The sequence below is a fragment of the Molossus molossus genome, unplaced genomic scaffold (assembly GCF_014108415.1).
Source record: "Molossus molossus isolate mMolMol1 unplaced genomic scaffold, mMolMol1.p scaffold_m16_p_19, whole genome shotgun sequence".
NCBI lineage: Eukaryota > Metazoa > Chordata > Mammalia > Chiroptera > Molossidae > Molossus > Molossus molossus.
The window spans coordinates 14,501,529-14,528,449 of record NW_023425354.1 but is presented as its reverse complement, the minus strand read 5'-3'; the positions used below and the strand labels follow the sequence as shown (position 1 = coordinate 14,528,449).

The following is a 26,921-nucleotide window of genomic DNA, read 5'->3' as shown; positions in this document are numbered from 1 at the left end:
GGCATTTTCCCTCATGCTATGCTTTTCCCAAGAATTACTTCAACAAAAATGGCCATGAGTAAAGTCTAAGACTCAGATCCAAGCTTCCACTTTCTTCCATTGAATGTTTTGACCTACACGGCTTATTACCATTTAGCTTCTTTTATATCTGGAATCTTTATCACAGTATATGGTATTTTACACTATGTTACCAACCAGACTATACTATAATAACAACAGCAATGTAGCCTTTTTAGCTTACTTGACCAAAAATGTGGCTTAAGGATTACCAAACGGGAAATGCTACAATGATAAATGATGCGCTAAAATGATGAACAACCAAAATTACTGGGTGGAAACAAAGGTGAAACAGGTCCTATAATATATAAGAAACCAAGAACCATATATATTTTTAAAAAAGTGTTCCAAAGGTACCTGTTTCTCATACTCACTAATATTACCCCAGATTCGTTTCCTGCTTGACAATTCATATTTAGATCTTATATCCAATCCAGGAAATTTAAACAGCGTGAAAAGAAATTTATGTGACTCCACAAATCCGCTCTATTATCAGCATGGGCCCAACTTGCTGAGTTTTGTACTAGACACGGATGAAGACTGTGTGTTAAGAGAAAGAAGTCTCATGTAACAGAATTCACTTGGTCCCTTGTGCCTTCACCCTCAGTTTTATTTACCAGCTTGGTAAAGGCAGAAGTTAGCTTACTATGAAAAACAAACAAATAAAACACAAAAAACCACACACATGAATCCCAAGTAAAGGTGACCAAAATCAGGTTACAATGTTGTGTAAAAGAAAGACTGGTTTGCAAGTGACCAGGGCTTTTTGTCTTTGGTTCTCTATCTCTGGTCTAGAAAAAATTTAAAATCTGATTGATAAGACGCTCTTAACAGAAATTTTGTATTAGAATCACCTGGGGAAACTTATCAAATGATATCTACCCAGGTCCAACACCAAGTTTACTCAGAATACCTAGGGGGAGTAACATAAGGTCTAAACTGAAAAAATAACTCAATCAGTCTTGATGCAATATCAGAATCCTCCAGATAACATCTTAAAATAAAGATTTCAGGGACTAGAGATTTTGACCATCTGTTTGGGCTCCCTAGGCTCTTATGAACCAATGAACAAAATGATCCACTCCTGCGATCTTTTCTAACTCAAAAATCTCTGAAATAGGGCATGCAAAGAGATGAAAAGGGTTGAAATGGCGGGAGTCAGCATTAAGAAAGGACAATGAAATATACCTGTTTTTTGTTTGTTTGTTTGTTTTTAAAGAAAATGTCCTGCCCCCTGAAAGCAAGAGAAACAACACTTAACTAATTTGGAATAAGATCGTACTTAACCTGCACAGAAAATGATGTACAGACTCCTCTGTCATTAATTAAGCAAGAAACATTTGGCCTAGCCTTCAAAATGAGGTTTCTCAACCTGGCTGGTTTGGCTTAGCATTAACAGTGACAGCCCTCACACTAAAGGGTCTTGGGTTCAATTTCTGGTCAAGAGACCATACCTGGGTTGCAGGTTCAATACTCAACCCTGGTCTGGGTCATGCGGGAGGCAACCAATTGATGTGTCTCCTCACAATGATATCCCCCCTCCCCTCCCCGCCCCTTCCACTCTATCTAAATATCAATGGAAAAATATCCTTGGGTGAACAACGGCGATAATAAACTTTAAAAGTTAAAAAACAAAACAAAACAAAAAAACAAAACAAAAAAAACCCAGCCCTGGCGGGTTTGGCTCAGTGGTTAGAGGGTTAGAGCATTGGCCTGCGGAGCAGGGAGTCCCAGGTTCAATTCCGGCCAAGGGCACTTACCTTGGCTGTAGTTTGTCCCTAGCCTTGATTGGGGTCGTGAGGGTGGCAACCAATAGATGTATCTCTCTCACATCAATGCCCCCCACCACCACTGTGTCTGAAGATAAAAGTAAAAACACATGAGTGAGTGGTAAACAGAAAAGCAGAAAATACAAGGTGGGGCAACAGCAAGTTTATAGTTGTTTGTATGGAAATACAATACTTAATAAATAATATGAATAAACTGTGTTTTACATGCTCACAACTGTAAACCTACTTTTGTAACACCCTGTACTTGCCTGGACCAAAGTGATTTCATTCTGTATATATATGTTTGCAGACAGAATCAATCAGCTATGCAAGTGTGCTTCTTGGGATGTGAGGGAAGGAAGTCAGAACTAGCCAAGGTTTCTGGCCTCTGCAACAAGAATGGAGCTCCCATTGATCTGTTCAGAGGTCTTTTCAATGCCCATTAGTTTTAATCAAATATATTTTTGCAAATATGTGCTCAAGTGCTACACTGATGCAGCTAACACTGTTCTATACTTTGATGCCCCCCAGCCCCCCACCCTGCTCAAATTTGTAAGTTCACTATAGCACACAAAACCAACCAATAAATTCCTTATATTGTACCTCATATCAAAAAGGATGGAAGCACTAAAAAGAGGATGAGCAAATAAAAAGCATCCAAATAACCAAATTTCATTAATTCAGGGGACATTTACTGAGTGTCTACCATGTGCTTCATGATGTGAAACCTTAAGAAAATAAATTACATTCCACTCATAAGGAGTTTATCTTCATCTACCTTGGACAGACAGGTAGGCAAAGTAGTACAATGATAGTACTATAGCAAAAGTTTAGAGAGGATGATGTAAGAGCACAAAAGACGTAGAACCTAAGTGAAGAGGCTGATGGAAGAAGGGCTTTACAGAAGAGGTCTATATGATTACTTAAGATCCCTTATACTTAATGTATTTAATAGACATGAAAGCAAAGGTTACTATTAGCAAAGAAAACTTCATAAAGTTCTGCTCCACACCTGATATGTCAACCCCAAGCTGGGTTTCACAGTTACATGTGTTATAATATATCCTTAATAAATTATTCTTATGAAAACACAAAGCTGTTCTACATTAAGTAAAAAAAAAAAGGCGGGGGGAAGGGGGAGACAAAACTGAAAACAAAAGAAATGGAAGAGAGAATTATAATAAGCTTGATTACAAAAACAGTGCCAAACCAACCAAAAGAGAAACAAAAGAAAAAACTAAGTTGTATACATGAGTTTACTGCTTCCCCCTTAACCAATTTCAGATACTATATGGAGTCGAAGTACAAGATTTAAAAAAAAAAAGCACCTCTTAATTTGTGAAATAGAATTAAAATAAAATTTCACATATTCACACCCCTATTTCATTGGTCAATCTTCCCTACTCATTTTAATGATGATGTCAGTGACCTCACAGTAGACCATCATCCTGGTCTACCTAGAAAAAATATAGTTGTCCACCATGCCTTATAACTCTATCAAGATGGGAATTCTGCATCAATTCTGAAGACAAAGGTGTTCCAGACTTTTGCTATTCCCATTCTGCTCCTTTTCTACCCGGAAGTTCCAATGCTCTTTCACCTCTCATTCCTAATATTTCCATCCTTAGTTTATAATTGTTGTCATTTCATAGATCAGTCAGAAGGAGGGATAAAAAACATGGATTAAAAAAGGAGATACAGCCCTGGCTGGTTTGGTTCAGCAGTTAGAGAGTCCCACAGGCTGGAGGGTCACCAGTTCGATTCCTGGTCAAGGGCATGTACCTGGGTTGCAAGTGTAATCCCCAACCCTGGTCAAGGTCACCAGGAAGACAACCAATCAATGTGTCTCACATCAATGTTTCCCTTTCTCTCCCTCTCCTCCCTTCTACTTTATCTAAAAACCAATGGAAAAATATCCTCAGGTGAGGGTTAACCAAAAAAAAAAAAGGGGGGGGGGGATATGCTTTGTACTAGACACGGATAAAGACTGTGTGTTAAGAGAAAGGAGTCTCAAGTAACAGGATTCACTTGGTCCCTTGTGCTTTCACCCTCAATTTTATTTACCAGCTGTAAAATTTCAATAACTATGCTTAAGAGAGCCTGGCTGGTGTGGCTCAGTGATTGAGTGTCAACCCATGCACCAAGAGGTAGCTGGTTCAATTCCTGGTCAGAGCACATGCCCAAGTTGTAGGCCAAACCCCTAGTGGGGGGTATGCACTTGATGTTCTCTCTCATTGATGTTTCTATCTCTCACCCTCTCCCTTCCTCTCTAAAAATAAATAAAGAGCCCTGGCCGGTTTGGCTCAGCAGTTAGAGTGTTGGCCTGTGGTCTGGAGAGACCCGGGTTCGGTTACCTCGGTTGCAGTTTGTCCCCGGCCCTGGTCAGGGTCGTGTGGGTGGCGACCATTCAATGTGTCCCTTTCACATCGATGTTTCTATCTCTCTCTTCCTCTCTCTCCCTCCCACTCTATCTGAACAAAATATCAAAAAATGTCCTTGGGTGAGGATTAAAAAAAAAAAAAAAAGACCATAAAAATAAAGAAAAAAATATGCTTAAGAGAAATGATGAAAAGGATATAACAGCACAGTGTATCAGACAAAAAATGCTTTGGAGTCAGATAATCATCCCTGAGTTCCAATTTAGCTCTGCCTCTAACAAACCTTTTGACTTGTCAGATTTGCTCTGTGCATCAAATTGCATGAATGTACCTGTATAACAGTACACATACAAAAAAAGGTTTTCCTTTCTCATTCTAAAGCAAGGGGAATCTTTTTTTAAAAAAAATAGGCTAAATATAAAATTGTAAAAATATCAAAATATTGTGAAAATATCACAATAGTATGGAGAAGAGTACAGAGGAACTCCTAGAAAATGCATTCCTTCTCTAAGAGCAACAGGAATTATCATTCCCAAAAGTACTCAAAGGACTCACTTAGCCTGGGAGGTAATACCAAACTTGCCACAACAAAAATTGGTAATGACTTAGCAGTTCTTAAATACTTTCTTTTTTGGAATACATCCCTTCAAGAAAATTAACCTTAATATTCAAGAGAATAATCCTTAAAAAAAAAAAAAAAGAAAGCCTTACCCTCCAATTCCCTATCCAAAGACAAATCATTTATAGCCAAACCTAAATTCATCTCATGAAAGAAATGCACAACCGAGGCAACTCTAGAAAATCTTGGAGCAGAATGGGAATTGGGAACACCAATCCACTTTTCTAAAATACAAGTAGTAAAAAACCTCCTGTTTCTACAATTCAAATAGTCAAGCACTTAAAGCAACAAACTTGCATAACAAGAGTCAGATACTCAAATCTCAGGTCTGCACTCACTTGGCTTTATGACCATGAACAAACTACTTGACCTCTTTGACTCTCCATTTGTTTATCTTTAAATTTGAGAATAACAGTAAAATGTTTAATACAGTTATGCTCAGACTGTTATTATTGTAGTGATACATAAAAACAAAATGCATAAATATATCTTTGGGGGAAAGCCCATTGTTTATGTTATATTGGGTGGAACAGTATATATCTCCCCAAAACTTATGTCACCCAGAACCTATGTGACTTTATTTGGAAGCAAGGTCTTTGCGGATGTAATCAATTTAAGAACCCTTTAGTGGGGGATCTAAATCCCAACATGACCAATTGTCCTCATAAGAGGGAAATTTGGACATAGACACAGTGAGAGAGAAGATGGTCATGTGAAGATGTAAGCAGAAACTGGAGTGATGGAGCTATAAACCAAGGAACACCAAGGATTACCAGCACCACCAGAAGCTTAGGAAAAGACAAGGAAGGATTCCTCCCCATAATCTTCCAAAGTAGCATGGTCCTGCCTACACCTTCATTTCAGAATTCTAGCCTCCATAACTATGAGAAAATAAATTTCTGTTGTGTAATGTTTACCACCCAATGTGTGCAATGTCATTATGGCAGCCCCAGGTAACTAATATATTTGTATACATAGACATTGTATAAATGCATGTATTCAATAAAGTTGTGAGTTTTCTTGATATATTATTTATTAAGATTATCATTCTACTTTCACTCTTCCTGTCAGAATTTTATAACATATTGTAAATTCAGACTACAGACAAAGAAAAAAATATTAAAATCTAGAATGCCTTATTTTAGAGACCATGAAAATGAGAATCAGCAATGTTCAGTAACTTTTTTCCCAAAAATATATAGCTATATGGCAGCAAAGCCAGAACTAGAACCAGAGATTACCAAGTTCAAGTGTAGTGCTTCTTTAATGCATTATGCCCTACATGATAGAACTCCTGGATAATCAATATATACATAAATTTCCAGAATGACTATTTTCCAGATATTTAGAAATACCTAAGATTTTTGAAAGTTTCCAAAACTGCTCTGTCATCACTGCTGAGTTATAAACTAAAGAATAAATCAGGAACCAAAAATAAAATAAGACTATCTTCTCACACAGCTAGTGAGGCTGTAAACTGAGGCATACTGTCAAAAAACTTGTTTCAAGTATGCATCAAGAACATAAAGTATTCATGCTGTGATTTAGGTAAGAATGTTTATTATAGCATGCTTTTAAAAAGCGAAGGCAAGAAGACCCTCCAACTTGACTGTGGTGAACCGAACCTGCAATATCTCTAACGCATGCCTGTATCATTTTAATAAAGCACAATTAAAAAAATCAACCAAGGCCCGCCCTGGCCCATTTGGCTCAGCGGTTAGAGCATCAGCTTGTGGACCAATGAGTCGTGGGTTCGATTCCAGTCAAGGGTACATACCTTGGTTGCAGTTCATCCCTGGCCCTGGTCGGGGTCACATGGGAGGCAGCCATTCAGTGTGTCCCTTTCATATCGATGTTTCTCTCTCCCTCTTCCTCCCACTCTATCTGAACAAAAATGGAAAAATGTCCTCAGGTGAGGATAAAAAAAAAAGAAAATACTGGAAGAAAGTATGCCCAAATGTTGAGTTTGGGTTTTTTTTTTTTTTTAAATCCTCACCCGAGGACATTTTTCCTTTTTTGTTCAGGTAGAGTGGGAGGGACAGACAGGATCAGAGAGAGAGAGAAACACCGATGTGAAAGGGACACATCGTGTGGCTGCCACCCGCACGACCAACCAGGGCCGGGGACAAACTGCAACCGAGGTACGCGCCCTTAGCAGGAACCGAACCTGGGCCTCTCGGGACTGCAGGTCGACGCTCTAACCGCTGAGCCAAACTGGCCAGGGCTGGGTTTTGTTTTTTGTTTTTTTAAGAGTAGTTTTAGGTTCACAGCAAAACTGAGAGAAAGGAGTGTTTCATCTTGAAGGATGTTCACTGGTTTCTGTTTTGAAAGAGCTGTATTTAATACCAGTCATTTCAGGTGATACTCATCATGATCTCCGCTACTCAAACTGACAATCATTGGACCTGGTTTTGAAGAGTAATGCAGAAAGGACATGCAAGTAAAATCTGCAGAAGTTCGTGGTTATTTCATCATTTGTGAGCTGATGACCATTAATGAAAGATACTGAGAGTCAGAGGAAATCACCACGACCCAACTAGAAGAATTAGCAGGGTGTTTCATTAACAAGAATCAAATTGGTACCTTAATAATGGAGAAACCAATAGACACCACCTCAGTATGATCTTATATTGTATCTGGATGCCTTTGGGCCTTTTTCAAGTCTCAAGCATTTTTAAAAAGAAACAAATTCTGGCTTTAAAAATGTAAAGAGAGCCCTGGCCGGTTTGGCTCAGCAGTTAGAGCGTCAGCCTGCAGTCCTGAGATACCCGGGTTGGGTTCCCGCTAAGGGTGTGTACCTCGGTTGCAGTTTGTCCCCGGCCCTGGTCGGTCGTGCGGGTGGCAGCCACTCAATGTGTTCCTTTCACATCGATGTTTCTCTCTCTCTCTGTTCCTCTCCCTCCCTCCCACTCTACCTGAACAAAAAATAGAAAAATGTCCTCGGGTGAGGATAAAAAAAATAAAAATAAAATAAAAATAAAAATGTAAAGAGAAAGGTATTTTTCCTTTTATAAGAATATTCTTTTTTTCTTTGTTTGTGTATGTGCCCCTAGCGGGAATCGAACCGGGGACTCTCTGGTCTGCAGGCCAATGCTCCAACCACTGAGCCAAACTGGATATTTTTTTATTTTTCCTTTTATAATTCCTTGTATTTTCTTTTATAATTCCCTGTATTTTCCGAGTTCCCTAAGAATTGATAACACAGTTTTTCATCAATTCTAAGGCATACTTCACATCTCAACATCTTTTAACTCAGAATGCATCTTAACAACTGATGACATCTCAGTTTAACGGAAATCATTTCTTAGTGGCACATAAAAAAATGGTGCATCTTACAAACGAAAGCATCTTCAAATCTATGAAGTAATTTTATAATGGGGAACTAAAAAAACATATACACACATATAAACACACGTTTATGAATATATAAAAAAAGTAACAAATAGGACGACCACTGTACTAATCTCAGTTGTTACTAAGAGACTCTTGTTCTCAAATATGAAAATTCCCACTTAACTACTGGCTATAATAACCTAGAAACAGACACTGAAGAGGTGTCCCTGACAGAACAAGACTTTTTATTCACCCAGAATAGGCATATCCAGTTATCTCCTACCTATTCCTATCACCATTCCAACTCTCGCTCTACAAATCTCACCAAATTCCCCTTGTGGAAAAGAGCAAAAGAAAACAAAATATTCGCCACCGTTGGTGAATATTTTTAGTTTTAACTTCTCATTTGCTCTAGCTAATTTTTAAAGTAGTTTGTCAGGATTTAATTTGTTCTTTATTCTAAGGGAACAATTTTTTGGAAAAAAAAAAAAAGTAAATCCTTTGGACTTTCTCCTCAATTACCACACACTCTACTGAACTTTTGGAGAATTATACATACACCATTTTGAAAAGAAGCTGGAAGCAGTGGAATTTTTGGAATAAAAGCTTGGGGGAGGGGGGCTACAAAAGTTTTACTTCAAACTCTCACCATTTTGCTCATCTTCTCAATTGGTCATCCTTTAAGGAGAACAGTGCTTGGCACACAGTAGGCATTCAACATATTTGCTGAATGAATTTCTTTTCCATGCACGTTTATCCCTCAGTCAAACCCAAACTAAGCAGAGGACTCTACGTTGATTTTTAAGAAGAAAACCTATACAAAGCGTCACTGTCAAAGATAAAAGCTATGTACTAAGAATCAGACCTCTGCAGATAGGACACAGAAAAAGAAAAATCTTAATCATCAATTTTTTTTTCCTTTATTGATTTGAGAGAGAGAGGAAGGGAGAGAGAGATAGAAACATTGATGAGAGAGAACATCGACTGGTTGCCTCCTGCATGCCCCCACTGGGAATCGATCGGGCGACCTCTTGGTGCATGTGTCGATGCTCAACCACTGAGCCACACCAGCCGGACAATCATCAATGTCTTAATTTTGCCTGAACAACCTTTCAAGAAAACCCTATTTTGCCTCAAGAAAGCAAGGGAAGCTTAGTTACCAGGTAAAACAATGCGTCTATGTAAAAAGGCAAGATGAAAATCCTTACTCATCACCACTTTTCCATAAATATAACAAATGACAGTTATAGTCAATGACATACATTATTCAGTCTTTTTCTTATGTTTCCTGTTAGCCCAGGTATACAAACTGTTTTGTTCTAAACAGATGTACAATTTATTATATCCTAGCAGTGTTGTCTGTATTCCACTAAGCAACATCAGGCTCTTAAACAAATTAAACCACTATTATCAGATCATATTAAACCAATCACTTTGACATAGTTAAGAGTTATTGAGGGATAGAAAAAAACAGATAATGGTAGTTTTTAGCTAGGTTGAAAAAGACCAGACACTTATCCCTTACCTTATTAGCACGTATCTGTTTGTAAATATCTGTTTGCTGCCGAATTCGATATTCCAAGTCTGAAACATGTGCCTGAAGCCAGTTCCAGCGGCTGACAATAGATGCTCGGTCTGCAGCCCATCTCCACTCTGACCTGCGTCTCCTAAAAGGAAATAAACTGAGTGAAATTCAAGAGCAGCAGCAGCAACATTTTTTAAATAGTGCAGTATGACTTTATTTAAATACCAAAACAATCACAAAACCAAATTATTTGTTTTTATATAGCTACAGTAATGCCAAAGGAGAGAGATGAAACTGCAGGATAAGAGAATCAATGCAGTTTTATTTGACTTGTTTTGCTCTTCTGCAATGAAAATACTATCCTCTTGTATCATTTGTTTGTTTAAATTTTTGAAATGAGAACTTTTAGAATGATAATAACTGTAGGCCATCATGTTAAAGTAAAACTAGATCCAACTATTCTTACTCAAAGTTCAGCAATTTTTACTAAATAAATGCTTCTCAATTTGTTGTATGCCTTCCGTCTATTCCAAAGCCCTGAAATAATTATTTTGCGTAAGAATTTTGTATAGTTTTATAGTTGTTTTGGGGGGAAGAGGATTTGCCAGTGTTTTCACCCATCACTAGACCTTGATCATTTCATTTTTACTTGAGTTCATTTTTTTTTCTGAGCTAATGTTTTCATTTTTATGGAGTCTGTATTATTTTCCCAGGGTTGCCACAACAAGGTAACCCTAACTGGGTGACTTAAAACAACAAATGCATTTTTTCTCACAGTTGTAGAAGCTAGAAGATTTAAATTCAGGTGTCAGCAATGCCATTCTCCCTCTGGAGGACCTGTTCCATGCCTTTCTCTCAGCTTATGGTGTGGTTGGCAATCGTTGGTGTTTCTTAGCTTATAGATGCACCACCCCAGTGTCTGCCTCTGTGGTCACATGGGGGTTCTCCCTCTGTGGCTTCACATTGTCTTCCATGCTTGTGTGTGTGCGTGCGTATAGCAGTAACAACATTTATACTAAATGGGGATGCAAAGTTTTTCACATCTAAAGGCCCTTACATAGACAAACTCTACTGCCAAGAAAAATCAAAGCTTTTGTCTGTCTGCCTCCCTGTCTGTCACAGGATACACATGGAAAAAAACTCTTCACATATAGATACTCCCCAAATTAACTAATTGAAACTGCCTTCTAATATGCCAATCTTGTGGCAAACAATTTCTCTGAAATTGCTTTAATTTCTCAGGAAATAGAAATATTTTCTGCTTCAACATAAGACATATAATCAAGAATCCAGCAAGGTTGCCAAGTAAAGATTAACATATTAAAATTGTGTTTGTATGTGCTAACAAGTATAAAATACTTATTTAAAAAAACAACAAAACAGAACTATTCACAACACCAACAAATGCTAATATTATACACAAAAGATCTTCAGAGAAAACAATAAAACCTAAAAATTATGTAAGGCCCACATAAATAGTGAGTTTTTTAAAGATGGCAATTTCACATGTATACATAAATTCTAGTAAGTTCCAATTCCCTACAGAATTTTTTTTTTTAATGCTCACCCAAGGACTTTTCCATTTATTGTTCAGATAGAGTGGGAGGGAGAGAGAGGAAAAGACAGATTGAAAGAATCTTCCATGTGAAAGGGAGTGGCTGCCTCTGGCACGACCCCAACCAGGGCCAAGGATGAATAGCAACCGAGGTATGTGCCCTTGGCCAGAATCAAACCCGTGACTCACTGGTCTGTGGGCCAATGCTCTAACCACTGAGCAAAACCGGCCAGGGCATCCCTACAGGGTTTTTTAAAAATAAATATTATTTATTGATTTTAGAGAGAGGGAGGGAGGGGAGAAAGAGAAACATCAATTTGTTGTTCTATTTATTTATGCATTCACTGAATAATTTTTTTATATTTTTATTGATTTTTGAGAGAGACACACACACACACACACACACACCGATCAGCTACCTCCTGCATGCCCCCCACCGAGGACTGAGTTCACAACCCCAGCCTGTGTCCTGACAGAGAATTGAACTGGCAACTCCCATGTGCCACAATGGCCAGGGAGGAATATATTTGTATGTTTCCTGACTGGAGATTGAACCTGCTGCAATCTTGGTGTATCAGGATGATGCTCAAACCAACTGAGCTACCTGGCCAGGGCCCCTACAGGGTTTTTTAATGGAAGTTGACAAACAGAACCAAAAACCCTACATGGAAAAAAGGACCAAGAGTAGAAAAATGCTAAATAAAGTGTGATGAAAAGAAAAAAATCTTAGAGACTTAGTGTAAAACTACAATAAGTAAGGCAGTCTAAAAAGACAAAAAAAAAACAAAAAACACTAAACCAACAACCAGATAAAATACAGGGCCAAAAACTTAAAACTGGATAGACAAAAATGGCATTCATATCAGTGGGGGAATACTGAACTAACTATTCAACAAATAGTCTGAAATCAGCCAGTTCTTTAGATGAAAAAAAGTAAAATTAGATCCCTTCTTTGTGATATAATTACACAATTTTAGAATTCCTCAATCTGAAAAGCCAAACTTAAAACAAAAAAAAGAGTATCTTTGGAATTTCACAAAGCCAGAAAATATTTAAATAAAACAACACACATAACTAAAGATTAAATATCAAAATATATAGCTACAATAGTTTTTTAAAAAAAGACAATCTAATATAAGATGAACAAAGAGAAAATTCACATAAGAGAATACCAAACAGCTAATAAATACATAAAAATATGCCACGTTTCGTTAGATTTTGGTTAAAATATTAGTATTAGGTCAAATATTAAAAAGTTGTTTCAAACTCAGATTGGAAAAATCAAGTGTCGGCAAGATGTGGAGAACAGCAATTCATGCATTGCTGGTAACAACAAAAAGTGGCATGAGCATGTTTGAAGACTAATTTGGAAATACTTGGGTAGGTGAAAAAATTGCATCCCCATCCATCATGAAATTTTATTTCAGAGAACATAACCTGCATATCTGTATGAACAAACAGGTTCATTGCAACAGAATTTGCTACAGTAAAAAATCAGTTAACCTGATTTGCTGAAATATATTGTTTATATAATTTAATTACTACTACATGTATCAACATGACTAAATCTCAGCAACATGAAATGAGAAAACTTTATATAAAAACTAAGAAAAAAATAAACACACAATAATAAAGATTGTTACCAATACATAAATAGTAAATGTATTATAAAAACATGCACAGAACTGATATACAACAAATTCAGGATAAGGGTCCTCATTACCTCTGGGAATGGATAAATTGGATTTTAGCTCTACCGCTTATATGCTTGACTTCTCTTTAATGTCTGTGCTGCTGAAGCAAGCAAGATGACTTCTCTTTAAATAACAAAAAGAACCCTGCCTGGTTTTGCTCAGTGGTTAGAGCATCAGCCTGCAAACCAAAAAGTCACGGGTTTGATTCTGGTCAAGGGCATGTACCTCGGTTGCAGTTCAGTCCCTGGCCCTGGTTGGGGTCATGCACGAGGCAAACCAACTGATGTGTCTCTTTCACGTCAATGTTTCTTTCATCCCCCACTCTCTCTCCCTCCCACTCTATCTGAAAATAAATAGAAAAATATCTTTGGGTGAGGGTTAAAAATAAATAACAAATAGAAACATGGCAGCATCTTTAAATTTCTTAAATATTAGAGGGGTAGTGTGGCATAAGGTGTATTCTGTAATCAATGTTATTTCATATTTTTCCACAAAATTCTTTTTCAAGAAAGAAGCAACAGTCACACTGTCCTTAGCCCACCTCCAATCAAGATATACATACTGCCCTGGCCAGTTTGGCTCAGCGGTTAGAGCTTCAGCCTGCGGTCCGGAGAGACCCAGGTTCGGTTCCTGCTAAGGGCACGTGCTTCGGTTGCAGTTTGTCCCCGGCCCTGGTTGGTCGTGCGGGTGGCAGCCACTCGATGTGTCCTTTCACGTTGATGTTTCTCTCTCTCTCTCCCTCCCACTCTATCTGTACAAAAAATGGAAAAATATCCTCGAGTGAGGATAAAAAAGATATACATACTCACTCCTAAAAATTTAAGTGACTATAAGTAAACTTTAACATAGTCCACCGATAAGGTGTTACATTGTCAATAAAGGAAAACAAATCCAACCACAGTAGGGTTAGAAGTGACTTAAAACTTAATCATAACATTATAATTAAGACCAAGAGTAAAAATCGTATTTTACTAACTTTTATATGGTCCAAATATAAGCCAATCAAGTCAACCATTGTGATAAAGTATTATTCAATTATTTCTCTTTTAGAAACAAGGCATTTTACAGTTCGATAATCTTGATGGAATCAGCATAAGACATAAAAATACTTTTAAAAACTTTCATTTAAAAAATTTTTTTTCTTTATTGATTTCAGAAAGAGAGGAAGGAGAGTGAGAGAGAGAGAGAAACACCAATGAGAGAGAACATCGACTGGCTGTCTCCTGCATGCCTCCCACTGGGGATCAAGCCCACAACCTGGGCATGTGCCCTGACTGGGAATCAAACCAGTGACCACTTGGTGCATGGAGTGATGCTCAATTGCTGAGCCATACCAGCCAGGCTATACTAGTTTCTTTTTTTTTTTTTAATTTTTTTTTTTTTTTGTTATAGATGTTTCTCCTTTTATACTTTCATTTTTAAGTACAATTATCTGTTTCAATGTTGGCTACAGGTCTAGTTTTAGTCCAAATTCAGGAAAAAAACCTCAAAAACTCAAGTATAAACTCTGAATATCATTTATAAAAATGACCTTTTTTTCTACAAGAGGAAAGTTAGTTAACCCTCATATCCTATTTCCAACTGTCATTACTCTTCAAGGTTCACCATCTTCCCTTCCTGCAAGTTCATTTCATTTCTGAAGCTACCACAATATCAAGTCCCCATCTATTACCACTAGGGGAATTCCCATAACCTCCTAGTTACTACTCCTAGCATAAGTCATTACTTTTCCTACATAAACTCCCTTCAAACCTTATTTCTTCCTATCACTCTTATGCATAAGGAACTACACAGGCTCCTCTGGTTCTTTTCAAATCCTAAGTCTTCAAGGAAATGGTCAAGTATAAGGGAAATCAAATATTGTAAAAGACAGCAATTTGTAGCCAAATAGTGACTAATAAAATTAAGGAAATACCCATTTAACAGTTTATTCACAGACAAGTTTGCTGTAACAACCAACAGTGGCTAGCCAAAATAAAACCCTAATGTTGAAAACCAAAGCAAAGCAAGGGTAAGATGATTTCTTGGAAAATTACCACACTTCCTCCTTTAGTCACCTTTTGTGGACAATGAATCCTGGCAGTCTGTCCCAATGATTCTGAACCTAGCTCATAAGTCTTCTCAATGTTCCCAGACACCAACCACTCTAAATTGGTGGGAATGATGAAACCTATGTTATCTCTGAATTTAGACACATCCTAACCAAAATAATTTTTTCCTTTTCCTTTCTTGAATGATGTCAAAAAAAGGGAACCAAAATAATTACTTAAAACATTTCAGTCTACAAGAACTTTGATGAATAAATATCTTTTCTCTTTGATATTAAGGAACAGCTCTTTTCAATTTTCCTAGTCAAAACTAGCAGGCCCAAATATTAAAATAAATGCACCAGGAACGCAATTTCTGTTAACAGAGAGAAGATTTGCAACACTAAATAAAGATAATCTACTAAATATAAAACTGAGCTCTAGATATTTTTTCGAGATTGGCAAATAAACTAATTAAAGGCAGCATTAAGAGAATACTAGCAATCCCTAACTCATGAACAGGTTTTATTCTACAAATACATGTGTCATATGACAGTTTAGAACTGAAATTGAGTTTCAGTCAAGTTGCCACAACATTGTAATATAATTAATGGAGGGTACCCCCCCAACTGTCCAAAAAGTACAATGTGTTCAAAACAGTAGCAATATGGGCAAAAAAACTTAACTGTCAGCAAAAGCTAGGTATATAGTTAGCAAGTCTGAAATGAACTGTGACAATGTTACCATACTCCAATGGCAGAGAACACCACCACAAATCATTGTTGTATGAATAATAAGAGCTTCATATCTTAGTTTGTTTTTCCTTAACAACAGTATAACAACTAAAACCCCAACATGCCACAGAAACTCAGTTTACCTAGATAGAGGCAGGGGAGGATTGCCCCCCTAATTTTCAAAATGTAAATTTATTACATATAACTTCCAGCTCAAAAACAAGAGACACTGATTTAACATTAGGGTCATGCTTAAATATAGACTTTAAAAAGGAACACATGACTAAGGTTGCAGTGATACATAAATATAATGATGAACTGGTTTCTAATTCAGTCACAGTCATTATCAATGGTGAAGAAAGAGATGTGGACTCCAACAGTGATGAGTCTTTCACCTCTTTCATGTTACTTACTGTTTGCTAATAAGTAGTGAAATAATTGCTTTAACTGTGTGTCTGTGCAGGACACTAGAATAAATTCCAAGGTAATTAATTCTCCTATATACTTGATCCCAGTTTGTGCCAAACTAGTTGTTTACATATACCGGGCTACTGACTGAGCAGGGAATTCATTTTAACTCATATTTTGCTTTTATAAACACTTTATTGGTGTATTTGCTTTGTCTGCATCTGTTATATAAAAATCCATTAAAATCTTACACTATAAATTGCTTTCTGATTACCTAAATGCAGGAAGATACAGTACCAATATCTGCTTTGATAATATCACATAAAAGGCAAATTTTTATGTTGCCAGCCATGCACAAATGTTCATTTGTATAAAACAGTGTATGTTGTATAGATTTCTCTTTTAGTTATGTGAACTTTAACAACTCTCTTTACAGTGTTACTAGAGTATTACCACATACCTAGAATTTAGGATGTTCCACGGAATCCAAGAATATAGAAAATCTATTGTATTTACTTGAACAGACAAGTATTCCTCCACACACACACACACAAAAAAACCAACTCTTATAAACACTTTGAAACTATGTAGTGAAAAGTACTAGAAAATTTAGGGTTCAGCTTACATGTTGGCCAACGTAGAAAAAAAAGGATAAAAAGAATTTTTGCTTTTAATTCTTAAAAATCATCTTGAGCCCTGGCCGGTTTGGCTCAGCGGTTGGAGCGTCGGCCTGTGGTACAGAGAGACCTGGGTTCGGTTCCCGCTAAGGGCACGTACCTCGGTTGCAGTTTGTCCCCGGTCCTGGTTGGTCGTGTGGGTGGCAGCCACTCGATGTGTCCCTTCACATCGATGTTTCTCTCTCTCTCTCTTCCTCTCTCTCCCTCCCACTCTACCTGAACAAAAAGTGGAAAAATGTCCTCGGTGAGGATAAAAACAACAACAACAAAAAAAATCATCTTGAATGATTTTGTTAACAGAATGTTTCATTAGAAGAGGACAAACAGATCAATACAGGGACTTTTATATGAAAAGATTTAAGCTCTTATAAATGTAGAGACCAAGGTCCCTTTATTTTTTTTCCTTTACTGATTTTAGAGAGGAAGGGAAAGGGGGAGAGAGAGAGAGATAGAAACATCGATTGGCTACCTCCTGCATGCCCCCCACCAGGGATCGGGCCCACAACCTGGGCATATGCCCTGACTGGGAATTGAACCCTCGACCTCTTGGTGCATGGATTGCTGCTCAACCACTGAGCCACACCAGCTGAGCAAGCTCCTTCTGTTTTTATTACAAATTATATACTGACTCTTCAAAGATGTCATTGATAAAACCTTTCCTTTCTTTCTTTTTTGGTACGTGCCCCTAGCGGGAACCGAACCAGGGACCTCTGGTCCACAGGCCAACGCTCCAACCGCTGAGCCAAATAGGCCAGGGTAATAAAACCTTTTCTATTGCACCATATGAGGTAATGATATGAACCACTTAATTCAGAGGTGGTACCAATAATTTTGCAAAAATAAAAGCAACAATAATTTCTGTTATCAGAGAGAAGATTTGCAACACTATACCCCTTAGTGCCAACCTCTTATCAATGAGCTCAACAAAAGAGATTATGATAAATAGTATCTGCAGTGCCTAAAACACTGCCACATAGAGCAGAGCAACAGATAGCAATGATAGGTACCTTCCTTTTTCTCAAAGAAAAAAACTTCAATAGTTGAAGTTTACCTAAAAGTAGCACTAAAGATAGGCATTGGACCACATCACACACCTGACCTAACACTACCTTTAAGTCTACTTAGTTCTATTCCAAGATAGATAATCTGTAAATCCACTAGAACAATGCTGGTGGGTTATACTTTTCCCTGATCCAGAAATTTTTTAAAGATCTCATTAAAGTAACAACAAATATGCTGGAAAGACATTAATGGTGGTAGTTCCATCTTTGATTCTTATTTCATTCCTATACAGTTCTTTCCTTTAATTAAAACAAAGAGTCTGTTAACAAACTGAAATAACTGTCCATGGCAAGTTACACATTACTATATTCAACCAAAAACTGATAAATTATATGACAGAGCTATGTACTACTTCTTCCAAGTGTGCAAAAATCAGAAGCACCTAAATTCTGAAATTTCCAGGTTCTTTAGATGACTTATAAAACAAATAAAGTCAGTAAAACTGAGATCATCCTGAACATCCAGAGCACACACTTGCTAGATTCACAGCATCCAGGGTAAGAGTTAGGGTCACTATGGAACAGGAATAGAGAATCTTGACATTACTGAAAGTCACATTAAAAAAATACATATACAGATATTCACTACCTAGCTCAAGAGCAGTGTGATATAAATACATGAAAGAACAGGAAGACAGGCTGAAACCAAGTTCTCACTTTTTTAAAAAAGTATTATGATCCTGGATTAAGTATAAACTGACTTCTGGAAATGACAGCAACGTCTGCCCACAAGACTATGATATTCATAAAATGATGTAATCCTAACTGCAAAGTATAATCTGTGTATCAGAAAGGAACAACTATTAAATAAATATAACCTTGGGTTTCAATTCCGTATCATAAAAGATATAAAGGGGATGAAAAAAGAGAAATAAAGAGATAAAAATCTCTACGAGGCAAACAAATTCAGGAAATAGGTGTTTTTAGTTAGCAACAGAACCCTGAGTTTCTTGAGCATTGGGTTTCATAGTCAACTGAAAGGAAGTTCCACTCTAAACATTAAAACCAAAGTAGTTACATTAGAATAGATATTGTGTTCAGCCACAACCTCAATGACATTGTCTCCCCTCCCCCAAAATTTACAGAGATGGCGGAAATATAAAGTACAGGGGGAAAACAAGTTGTTTAGCATTATATATCCCATATGTTTCAACTGCAAAACAAAACTCAGATAAGAATGGGTTAAGAAACAGTTTGTACTTGCCACTCTAACTAGGTTACATCAGCTTTTTAGAGGTTTGTAGTAACAGGAAACAAACGTACAAGAGCCAATTCTAAGCTGCCAATTCATTCCAATAAAGACTCTGGGGGTTGAACACTTAACCCTTTTTGAGTTACTACTTAAACCAGATTATCTATGAAATTGAAATAAGATTTGTGCATTTTGGCAGATTATTCCAGCCAGGCTTTCATTCTACCATGAACTCATGAACTCTCCCCCCTCTCCCTTCCATTTAACAAATATATTTTTTTCCAATCACTTTTTTTTATTCATTAAAAAAAAAAAAGTCACTGAGCTGAGATCTGTGAATTCAGCAGTAAGCTACATGGTCAGGGCACATGTCTGTTATGTGTTGAGGGCTTAACCCCTGGTAGATGGCATGCAGGCGGTAGCTGATTGACGTTTCTCTCGCTCGCACTCTCTCTCTCTAAAAAATCAATAAAATATTTTTAAAAGAAGTATACCAGGCAAAGAAGTTAAAAATGAGTAGTTCAAGCAGAAGAAACACAATCTATGAAAGTGCTGACCAGAAAGACGCTTGTCAATTCTAGGGACTAAGAGAAAGCCAGAGTCTCACAAAAGACCCAAGAGGTAGGTAGGTAGAGGCCTTATCATTTGTGATCTCTTATCACATAAAATATGTTTAACTGGATTCTGGGAACAAGTAAATGGCACTGTGAAATTTTTAAGCAAGAGAGTAGCATGATCTTATTAGTTATGATAAAAACATGGGGGGGAGGGTGTTTAAGAATATTAAGGGAGCCCTGGCCGGTTTGGCTCAGCGGTTAGAGCGTCGTCGGCCTGTGGTCCAGCGAGACCCGAGTTCGTTTCCCGCTAAGGGCACATACCTTGGTTGCGGTTTGTCCCCGGCCCTGGTCGGTCGTGCAGGTGGCAGCCACTCGATGTGTTCCTTTCACATCGATGTATCTCTCTCTCTCTGTTCCTCTCTCTCCCTCCCACTCTACCTGAACAAAAAAATGGAAAAAAGTCCTCAGGTGAGGATAAAAAAAAAAAAAGAATATTAAGGGAGGCCCCAAACCAGGAAATTACTGTGATATCCAGGTGAGATAATTCTGTGACTAGTGGGTGGTGAGGAGACCCATTCAACAAATATTTAAGTACCTATTACTTATCAGAAACTGTATTAAGTGTTGGGGATACAATACCAACAAACAAGAACTGTGACTCATTAATCTTAGAGTTTAATGCGGAAGGCAACAGTTAATAAATAATCATGCAAAATGTGAGGTAAGAGATTATAACTATGACATCAGATTTAGAAGGAAGAATCTGGAAGACTTCTCTGAGGTATAAACATTTAATCTGAGCCCCAAGGAATAAATTAGGACTCGGATAGGCAAACTTGCCTGGGATGAGGGGTAGGGAATATGGAACGGCGTAGAAAATATGGGGGATTGTGGTGTGTTTTAGGAAAAAGAAGTGATACATATACAGTTATATAGCTGAAGTTCAGACAATAAACAAGGTAAAGAATACACTGAATTTGACACTGGATATAGGTAGACAGGGCCAGATCATATAGAATCTGTAATACAGGTTAACTTTATGAAACAATATAAACTGTCCTGGTCTTGGCCTATATTCTTTCCATTATCTTGGACTCTTTATAAATAAAAAATTCAGATACACATTAAAGGATAACAAACTCTCACATAGCCATCAACTAACTTCAACAACTATCAACTCTTCACCAATCAAATCTCATCTATAACATCTATCCCCTATCCCCATGAATTAATTTTGAAGCCAATCCCTATCACCAGATCATTACATCTATACATATTTCCCTATGTATCTCTGAAAAGTAAGTTCACTGGAAACGTCGACATACTTTTTTTTATGTATTTAAATTTATTGCATTGGAACCATTATATTCAACACATCCTTTTTCTGTCACTATTCCTCTTGTGCCACTACATTGGTTTTTTTCCTTTTGCTTTTTGAAAAAATTCTGAGGACACTTGTGCCATGAAGACATTTTTCAGAACTCTTGTCCTATTCTCTATACCATTTTCCAATTCTTTTAACTTTTTAAATCTTTTTTTAAATTAATTAATTTTTCTTACAGATGTTTCTCCTTTTTCCCCACTGACTCCCCCTTCCTCTCCCTCCCCGCCCTGTCCTCAGCTTTGTTGTCCATCAACATACTTTCATAATTTAAAAAACACTAATCCCTGCCCTGGCCGGTTTTGCTCAGCGGTTAGAGCATTGGCCTGCGGACCAGAGAGTCCTGGGTTCGTTTTCCCTACAGCCACGTACCTCGGTTGCAGTTTGCCCCAGCCCCAGTTGGGGTCGTGTGGGTGGCAACCAGTTGATGTCTCTCTCTCACATCGATGCCCCCCCCCCCTTCTGAAGATAAATGCAAAAATGTCCTCGGGTGAGGATAAAAAAAATAAAAATAAAAAACAAAAACCACTAATCCCTTAATGTCAAATACTGGTCAAATGTCCTGACTATCTCAACTGGTTTGTCCAAATTAGAGTTAAGTAAGATCCACACACTGCATTTGGTTAATAACATCTCAAATTTGTAACAGATTTCCCCCCTTTTCCCTTGCAATTTATTTGTGTAAGAAAACAGAGCAATCTGTCCTTTAGAATTCCTCACATTGTGGATTTTGCCAACTGAAGCTTTGTCACAAAGTCCACACATTTGAACTTTATAAAAAGACACTTATAAATTACCCTTAGTTTGTTATTTAGTGTTCTGTGTATCAGCTGATACATTGTACTTAAAAAAATTTTTTTCTTTACTGACTTTAGAGAGAGAGAGAGAGAGAGAGAGAGAAACATTGATGAGAGAGAACATTCATCGGCTGCTTCCTGCATGCCCCCACTGGGGATTGGCCTGTGAATTGGGTATGTGCCCTGAATGGAAATCAAACTGGTGACCTTGGTGCATGGATCGACATGGAGCCACACCAGCTGGTTGCATTACTTGTACTTTTGTACACTCAATTTTTACATGTTTAAGACTGATGTATGTACTAAAACACACCCAACTTTTTAAGAATTATTTAAGGTACTTCAATTCAAAACTCTTCTTAATGACCACCTGTCACTTTTTTATTAAACATAGTAATATATACATAATATATAATCTACCAAGCACAATAAAAGTGAGAAATGTAATAATTATCCAACAGGGCCCCTCAGCAATACTCAGGCCAATCTGTTTGTCATACACTATGCAAGCTTCTAACTTGAAAATATTCAGAAGCAATTTTATCCCTAAAACCCATCTCCCTCTGGGAAAGTCTCTCCTGGTTAATTGTACTTCACAATTCCTTTGTATTTTTCAAGCTTAATGTGATCCTCTTATTTTATTATTTACATGTTGTATATTTCCAAGTCAGGCCATACACATCTGACTGGTCTTTAAATTACCCATGCCTTCTTATTGACACTATCTGCCATGTGTTTTAACTGTAAAGCAATTTTCCATGGTATCTTAAAGATGTAATTCCCAAGAAATATGAAAAAAATCTAAGATGTATTTAGCTGCTTGTTCTGCTTAAAATTTAAAACTGTTAAGAAAACACACTGAAGTGTTCTGCTGGAGAAAAACACAGTATGACAAAAAAGATGGAAGTGGCTTCTAGTTCTTCTTGGTTGTCTACAGGACTGGACGTGGAATCTGAGCATGAAGATTTAGAACAAAAACTGGCCTAGTTACTGTGTCGTTTTTTTGTTTTTTTTTTTAGAGAATAGGACTCTGTTATGTTTCAAGAATAAAGTAAAATGACAAAGTTAATACTGAAAGGCTCTCTGTTATTCAAAGAACTGATACTCCAGAGTGGCTCCTCCAGAGTTTTCTGTCTACCTTTCTGCCTGGAGAGTTCATCTTTTTAGAGTGGATTCCACTCTAGAACCTTAAAACAAACAAACAAACTGAGGCTAGAACACTGAAATTCGGTATGTGACACTAATTTCTCCTTTGCAAATCCTAAATACTTAAACAATCCCATTCACTAAATAGACATACATTAAAGAGTACCTATTATTTGATCTAGCTCACTCACCTAAGCAAGAGACTGACAAGGAATACATCTTGTAACTTAAAGCTTCTCACAAATATCACAACTTAGATTGAAAGAAAAACAATCCTCCTCTCGTCACTGTTCCCCAACTCCCAGCTCTGGGCTCCTTAAAGGAGAATGAAAGAATAGAAAAGTACAATGTATAGTATTCACAGGGAGGACGAAGGGGGAGGGAGGATGTCAGCTCATCTTATTCCATGAGAACTTGTTCCTGGTTATCTCTAGAACAAAGAAATCTTTGTATTTAACTCAATAGATTAACTGTTTATTAATAGAATTCCTATAAAGAAACATTTTCTCCTCACTTTAAAAATAAAATATAGGTTGCTGTAAAGAGTATAGTGTTTGGAGTCAGTAACCAATAAACTCCAAATCCTGGCCTGCCACTTAGTTACGACCTATCACTTAGGCAGCTAGTGAAAGATTAAAGAACAAAAGTTCTTATCAATGCTCAACCTCCAGGAGTGATGTTCCAACTTTAGTGTGTATATGAAATATCAGAGAATTAGAGTCCTGGGGACCTGCATACATAAGCCTCTTAGATAGTTCTTATGTAAGAAATATGTAAGACTATACCTAAAATATTACTCAGAACTACTGAAGTTTAAATACAAAGGACACATCTTGAGAAAATGAAGTCTAATAAAAAAAAATCAATGTTAGTTAATTTATTACTCCATAAAAATAAAAATAGGAACTTCTGGTCCAGGCAAGATAGTGTAGACTCCTTTCTCCCAGCTCATACCAGTGAAACACAACTATAAATCCTAGAAATATTGCAAGAGGCAATCAAATAAAAACTCTGAAAGGTGAAAAGAGGAAGGCAAACATGATAGGGACCGAATTTTTTGTTTTTTAATCCCATGAAACAGAAGGTAACCCGGGGCCTGGCATTTCCTGATATCCAACCTAGCAACAGAAAGTGGCCAGGACAGGCACATGGCTCCTACAATAACAGGCAAGCCCTGCAGCAACAGCAAAGGAGATGGATTGGGGTGGGGGGTGGGGTGGGGTGTAGGGTGGGAGGGGGGGTGTCAGCTAACCATTAGAAATAAGAGGCCAGGGGAAAAACTCTTACCCCATTTTTCACTTTCCTTTTTATAACAAATACTCTATATCTTATTCTCTCTCCTTCCGTTACCTCTAAAATCCAAGTTGTATCTTCTATTCTCTTCCTGGCTCATTCCATTTAGTCACTGCTTTCACTGATATGCCAGGCCAGCTATTGTCCACAGGCCTTTTACTTGGTATTCCCAAGATGGACATCCTCACTTTCTTCAGGTCTTTTCCTCAAAAGTATTTTCAGCCTGGCTGGTGTGGCTCACTGGCTGAGTAACAACCCATGCACCAATAGGTCATCAGTTCAATTCCCGGTCAGGGCACATGCCCAGGTTGCAGGCTCAATCCCCAGTGAGGGGCGTGCAGGAGGCAACCAATGTTTCTCTCTCATCTATGTTTCCATCTCTCCCTCTCCCTTCCTCCTTCTCTAAAAATAAACAACATTTTAAAAAAGTAATTTCGATGAGGACTTCCCTTGACTACCCTTCTTAAAATTGCAAGCCTCTCCCTCCCCCAAACACATACACATTCATTCATTCCCCCCCCTTCCTCTTTCTCCCTCCTCCTGGTTTTATAATTAAAACTTACATGTAAAATATTTCAATTATCTATCTTACTTATTCTGTTTCCCACACTAGAACTCTCTTATGAGAGTGGCAGGGATTTTTGTCTTGTTATTATCCCATTTCTGGTGTTGTGAACAATGCCTGGCATGTGGTAGGTGCTCAAATATTTGTTGAAAGGAAGAGAAAAAGGGGAGGATAGAAGTTATAACTATGATCCTAACTCTTTCTTGCAATAGATAAACACCAAGGTAATCCTACAGTGAAGCTAACCCCTTTGTCATTTAGTGTCAACTGATCTCATAAACCACTCTGGCCTCTTTTGCCCAAAGAGGGATACACAAAATTATATTCTACACTTAGTGCAAATGTACATTAACTAGGGAAAAATAAAGCTGTATTATAAAATGAAAACTGCCAGCAAGGTATATATGTTTCTCGCATCAATGTTACTATCTCTCTTCCTTCCTCTCTCTCTTAAAAAAAAATCAATAAAATATTTAAAAAATAAAACACAGTAGAAAATATTAGGGTAAGTATATATGTAGTAAGGGTAAGTAATCTTTCAGTTAGGCATATGTAAGCCAGTGGATCTTCAGATTCACTTGCAAGTACAAGGAGTCACATAAACTGTGTAAATTACTGTAAATCATGCTTAAGACAGACCTTAAAGCCACTGCTCAGTTCTCTCATCTACAAAATTAGTAAGTTGGACTAAAAAAATCTACAAGGCTCTTTCTTTATAAGATATGATGAACCTATAACCATCAGCATGAAATACGTCCTATATGTTCAGCTATACCTTATACTGGGGTATGAGGACTAACTAGACAGATACCTGCAAGATTCAATTCACGCCAGATGCTTCAATAAAATTCTTCCCCTTAGTTATTAGACTCACATAAACTAGGATCTTGATGCCAAATCTAAATCCAAATCACCCTCCCAAAACATGCCAAAAACTTTTAAAACCAGAAGAAACATCTGAGATTTTCTCTAAGCATCTCAATTTTTAAGAGATCAAAAGGGGACCCAAGAATAAATTACTTTCCCAGAGTCCTAAGTCAGTTCAGTAGCCAAGCTCTTAAAAGAAAACATCAGAAAAAGATTTGAGAGTCTGGCCTGGTGATATCAGCTAAAATTTACATTCAAATTTTAAAAATTACTTTGATTTCTTTAACTAACTGGCACAGGTAACTGTGACTTAAATGTCTTTTAAAAATTTAACTATTTTACTGACTCAGAAATAAGACTGCTTGATCAGTACTACGTTTGACAATTCCCTAATATAGAAAATTAAGCCTATGATCTATTCTTAGAAATAAGCAGGAACCATATAAATAGAAAAACATACATGGATCATCCAATAGCAACAACTATACTGAACTAATAAAGAGTTTCACCATTAAAGGAAATCAAGGCCCCAATTTATTCTATACTTACATGGCCCTCAAGTTTCTTCACTTGCAAAATTAGTTGCTAGGATCCTTCCCGGTCTAAAATTCTATCTATCTTTGCACCTAAGTGTCACATTATAAACAGGAAACAAAAGTTTATAAGGTATGTTCCTGCAAACAAGGTGCCTACTAATTAATAAAGCACAAAGACAACTGGTGTGTCAAAGTACGCTTTGTCTCTCTAGTTAACTTTTATGAAGTTACTTACATTTAAGTCAAGAATTTCCTGAACTACAAACTACATAATTAACAATTTGTTTTCTGCAAAGAGCTCTGACCCTAAGCAACTCAACATGTAAAACTAGACCACTGCCTGGCCAGTGTGGCTCAGTGGTTTAGTGTCAACCCATGTATCAAGAAGTCACCAATTCGATTCCCAGTCAGGGCACACGCCCAGGTTGTGGGCCCAATCCCCAGTAGGGGCATGCAGGAGATCAATGTTCTCTCTCATGGATGTTTCCATCTCTCTCTCTCTCTCTCCCTCTCCCTTCCTCTCACTCTAAAAATCAATAAAGAAAAAAAATATATTTTTTAAAGAAGAAAAACATTACAGGAACAGTTTGGTTCACTTCAGATTTCTGATTACTTTTAGAGCTCACAATACTAATTACAGAATCATAAAAGAAAAGACAGGACCCCAGGAACCAAGTCTCTTACAGATAAGGCAACTTACAGCAGAGTGAGAACTAGACCCAAATTCCAACCAAAACTTTTTACCACAGA

The 26,921-nt window shown here is 37.3% G+C and overlaps 1 protein-coding gene across 2 annotated transcripts in view; it reads right to left on the bottom strand.

Annotated features, from left to right (window-relative positions):
- KANSL1 (KAT8 regulatory NSL complex subunit 1) overlaps positions 1–26,921 on the bottom strand; it is a 196,169-nt gene that overhangs the window by 51,262 nt on the left and 117,986 nt on the right. For both annotated transcript variants that reach the window (XM_036268959.1, XM_036268960.1), the window contains one exon: positions 9,682–9,823. In XM_036268959.1, coding sequence (XP_036124852.1) covers positions 9,682–9,823 — 142 coding nt within the window. The remainder of the gene's footprint in view (positions 1–9,681; positions 9,824–26,921) is intronic.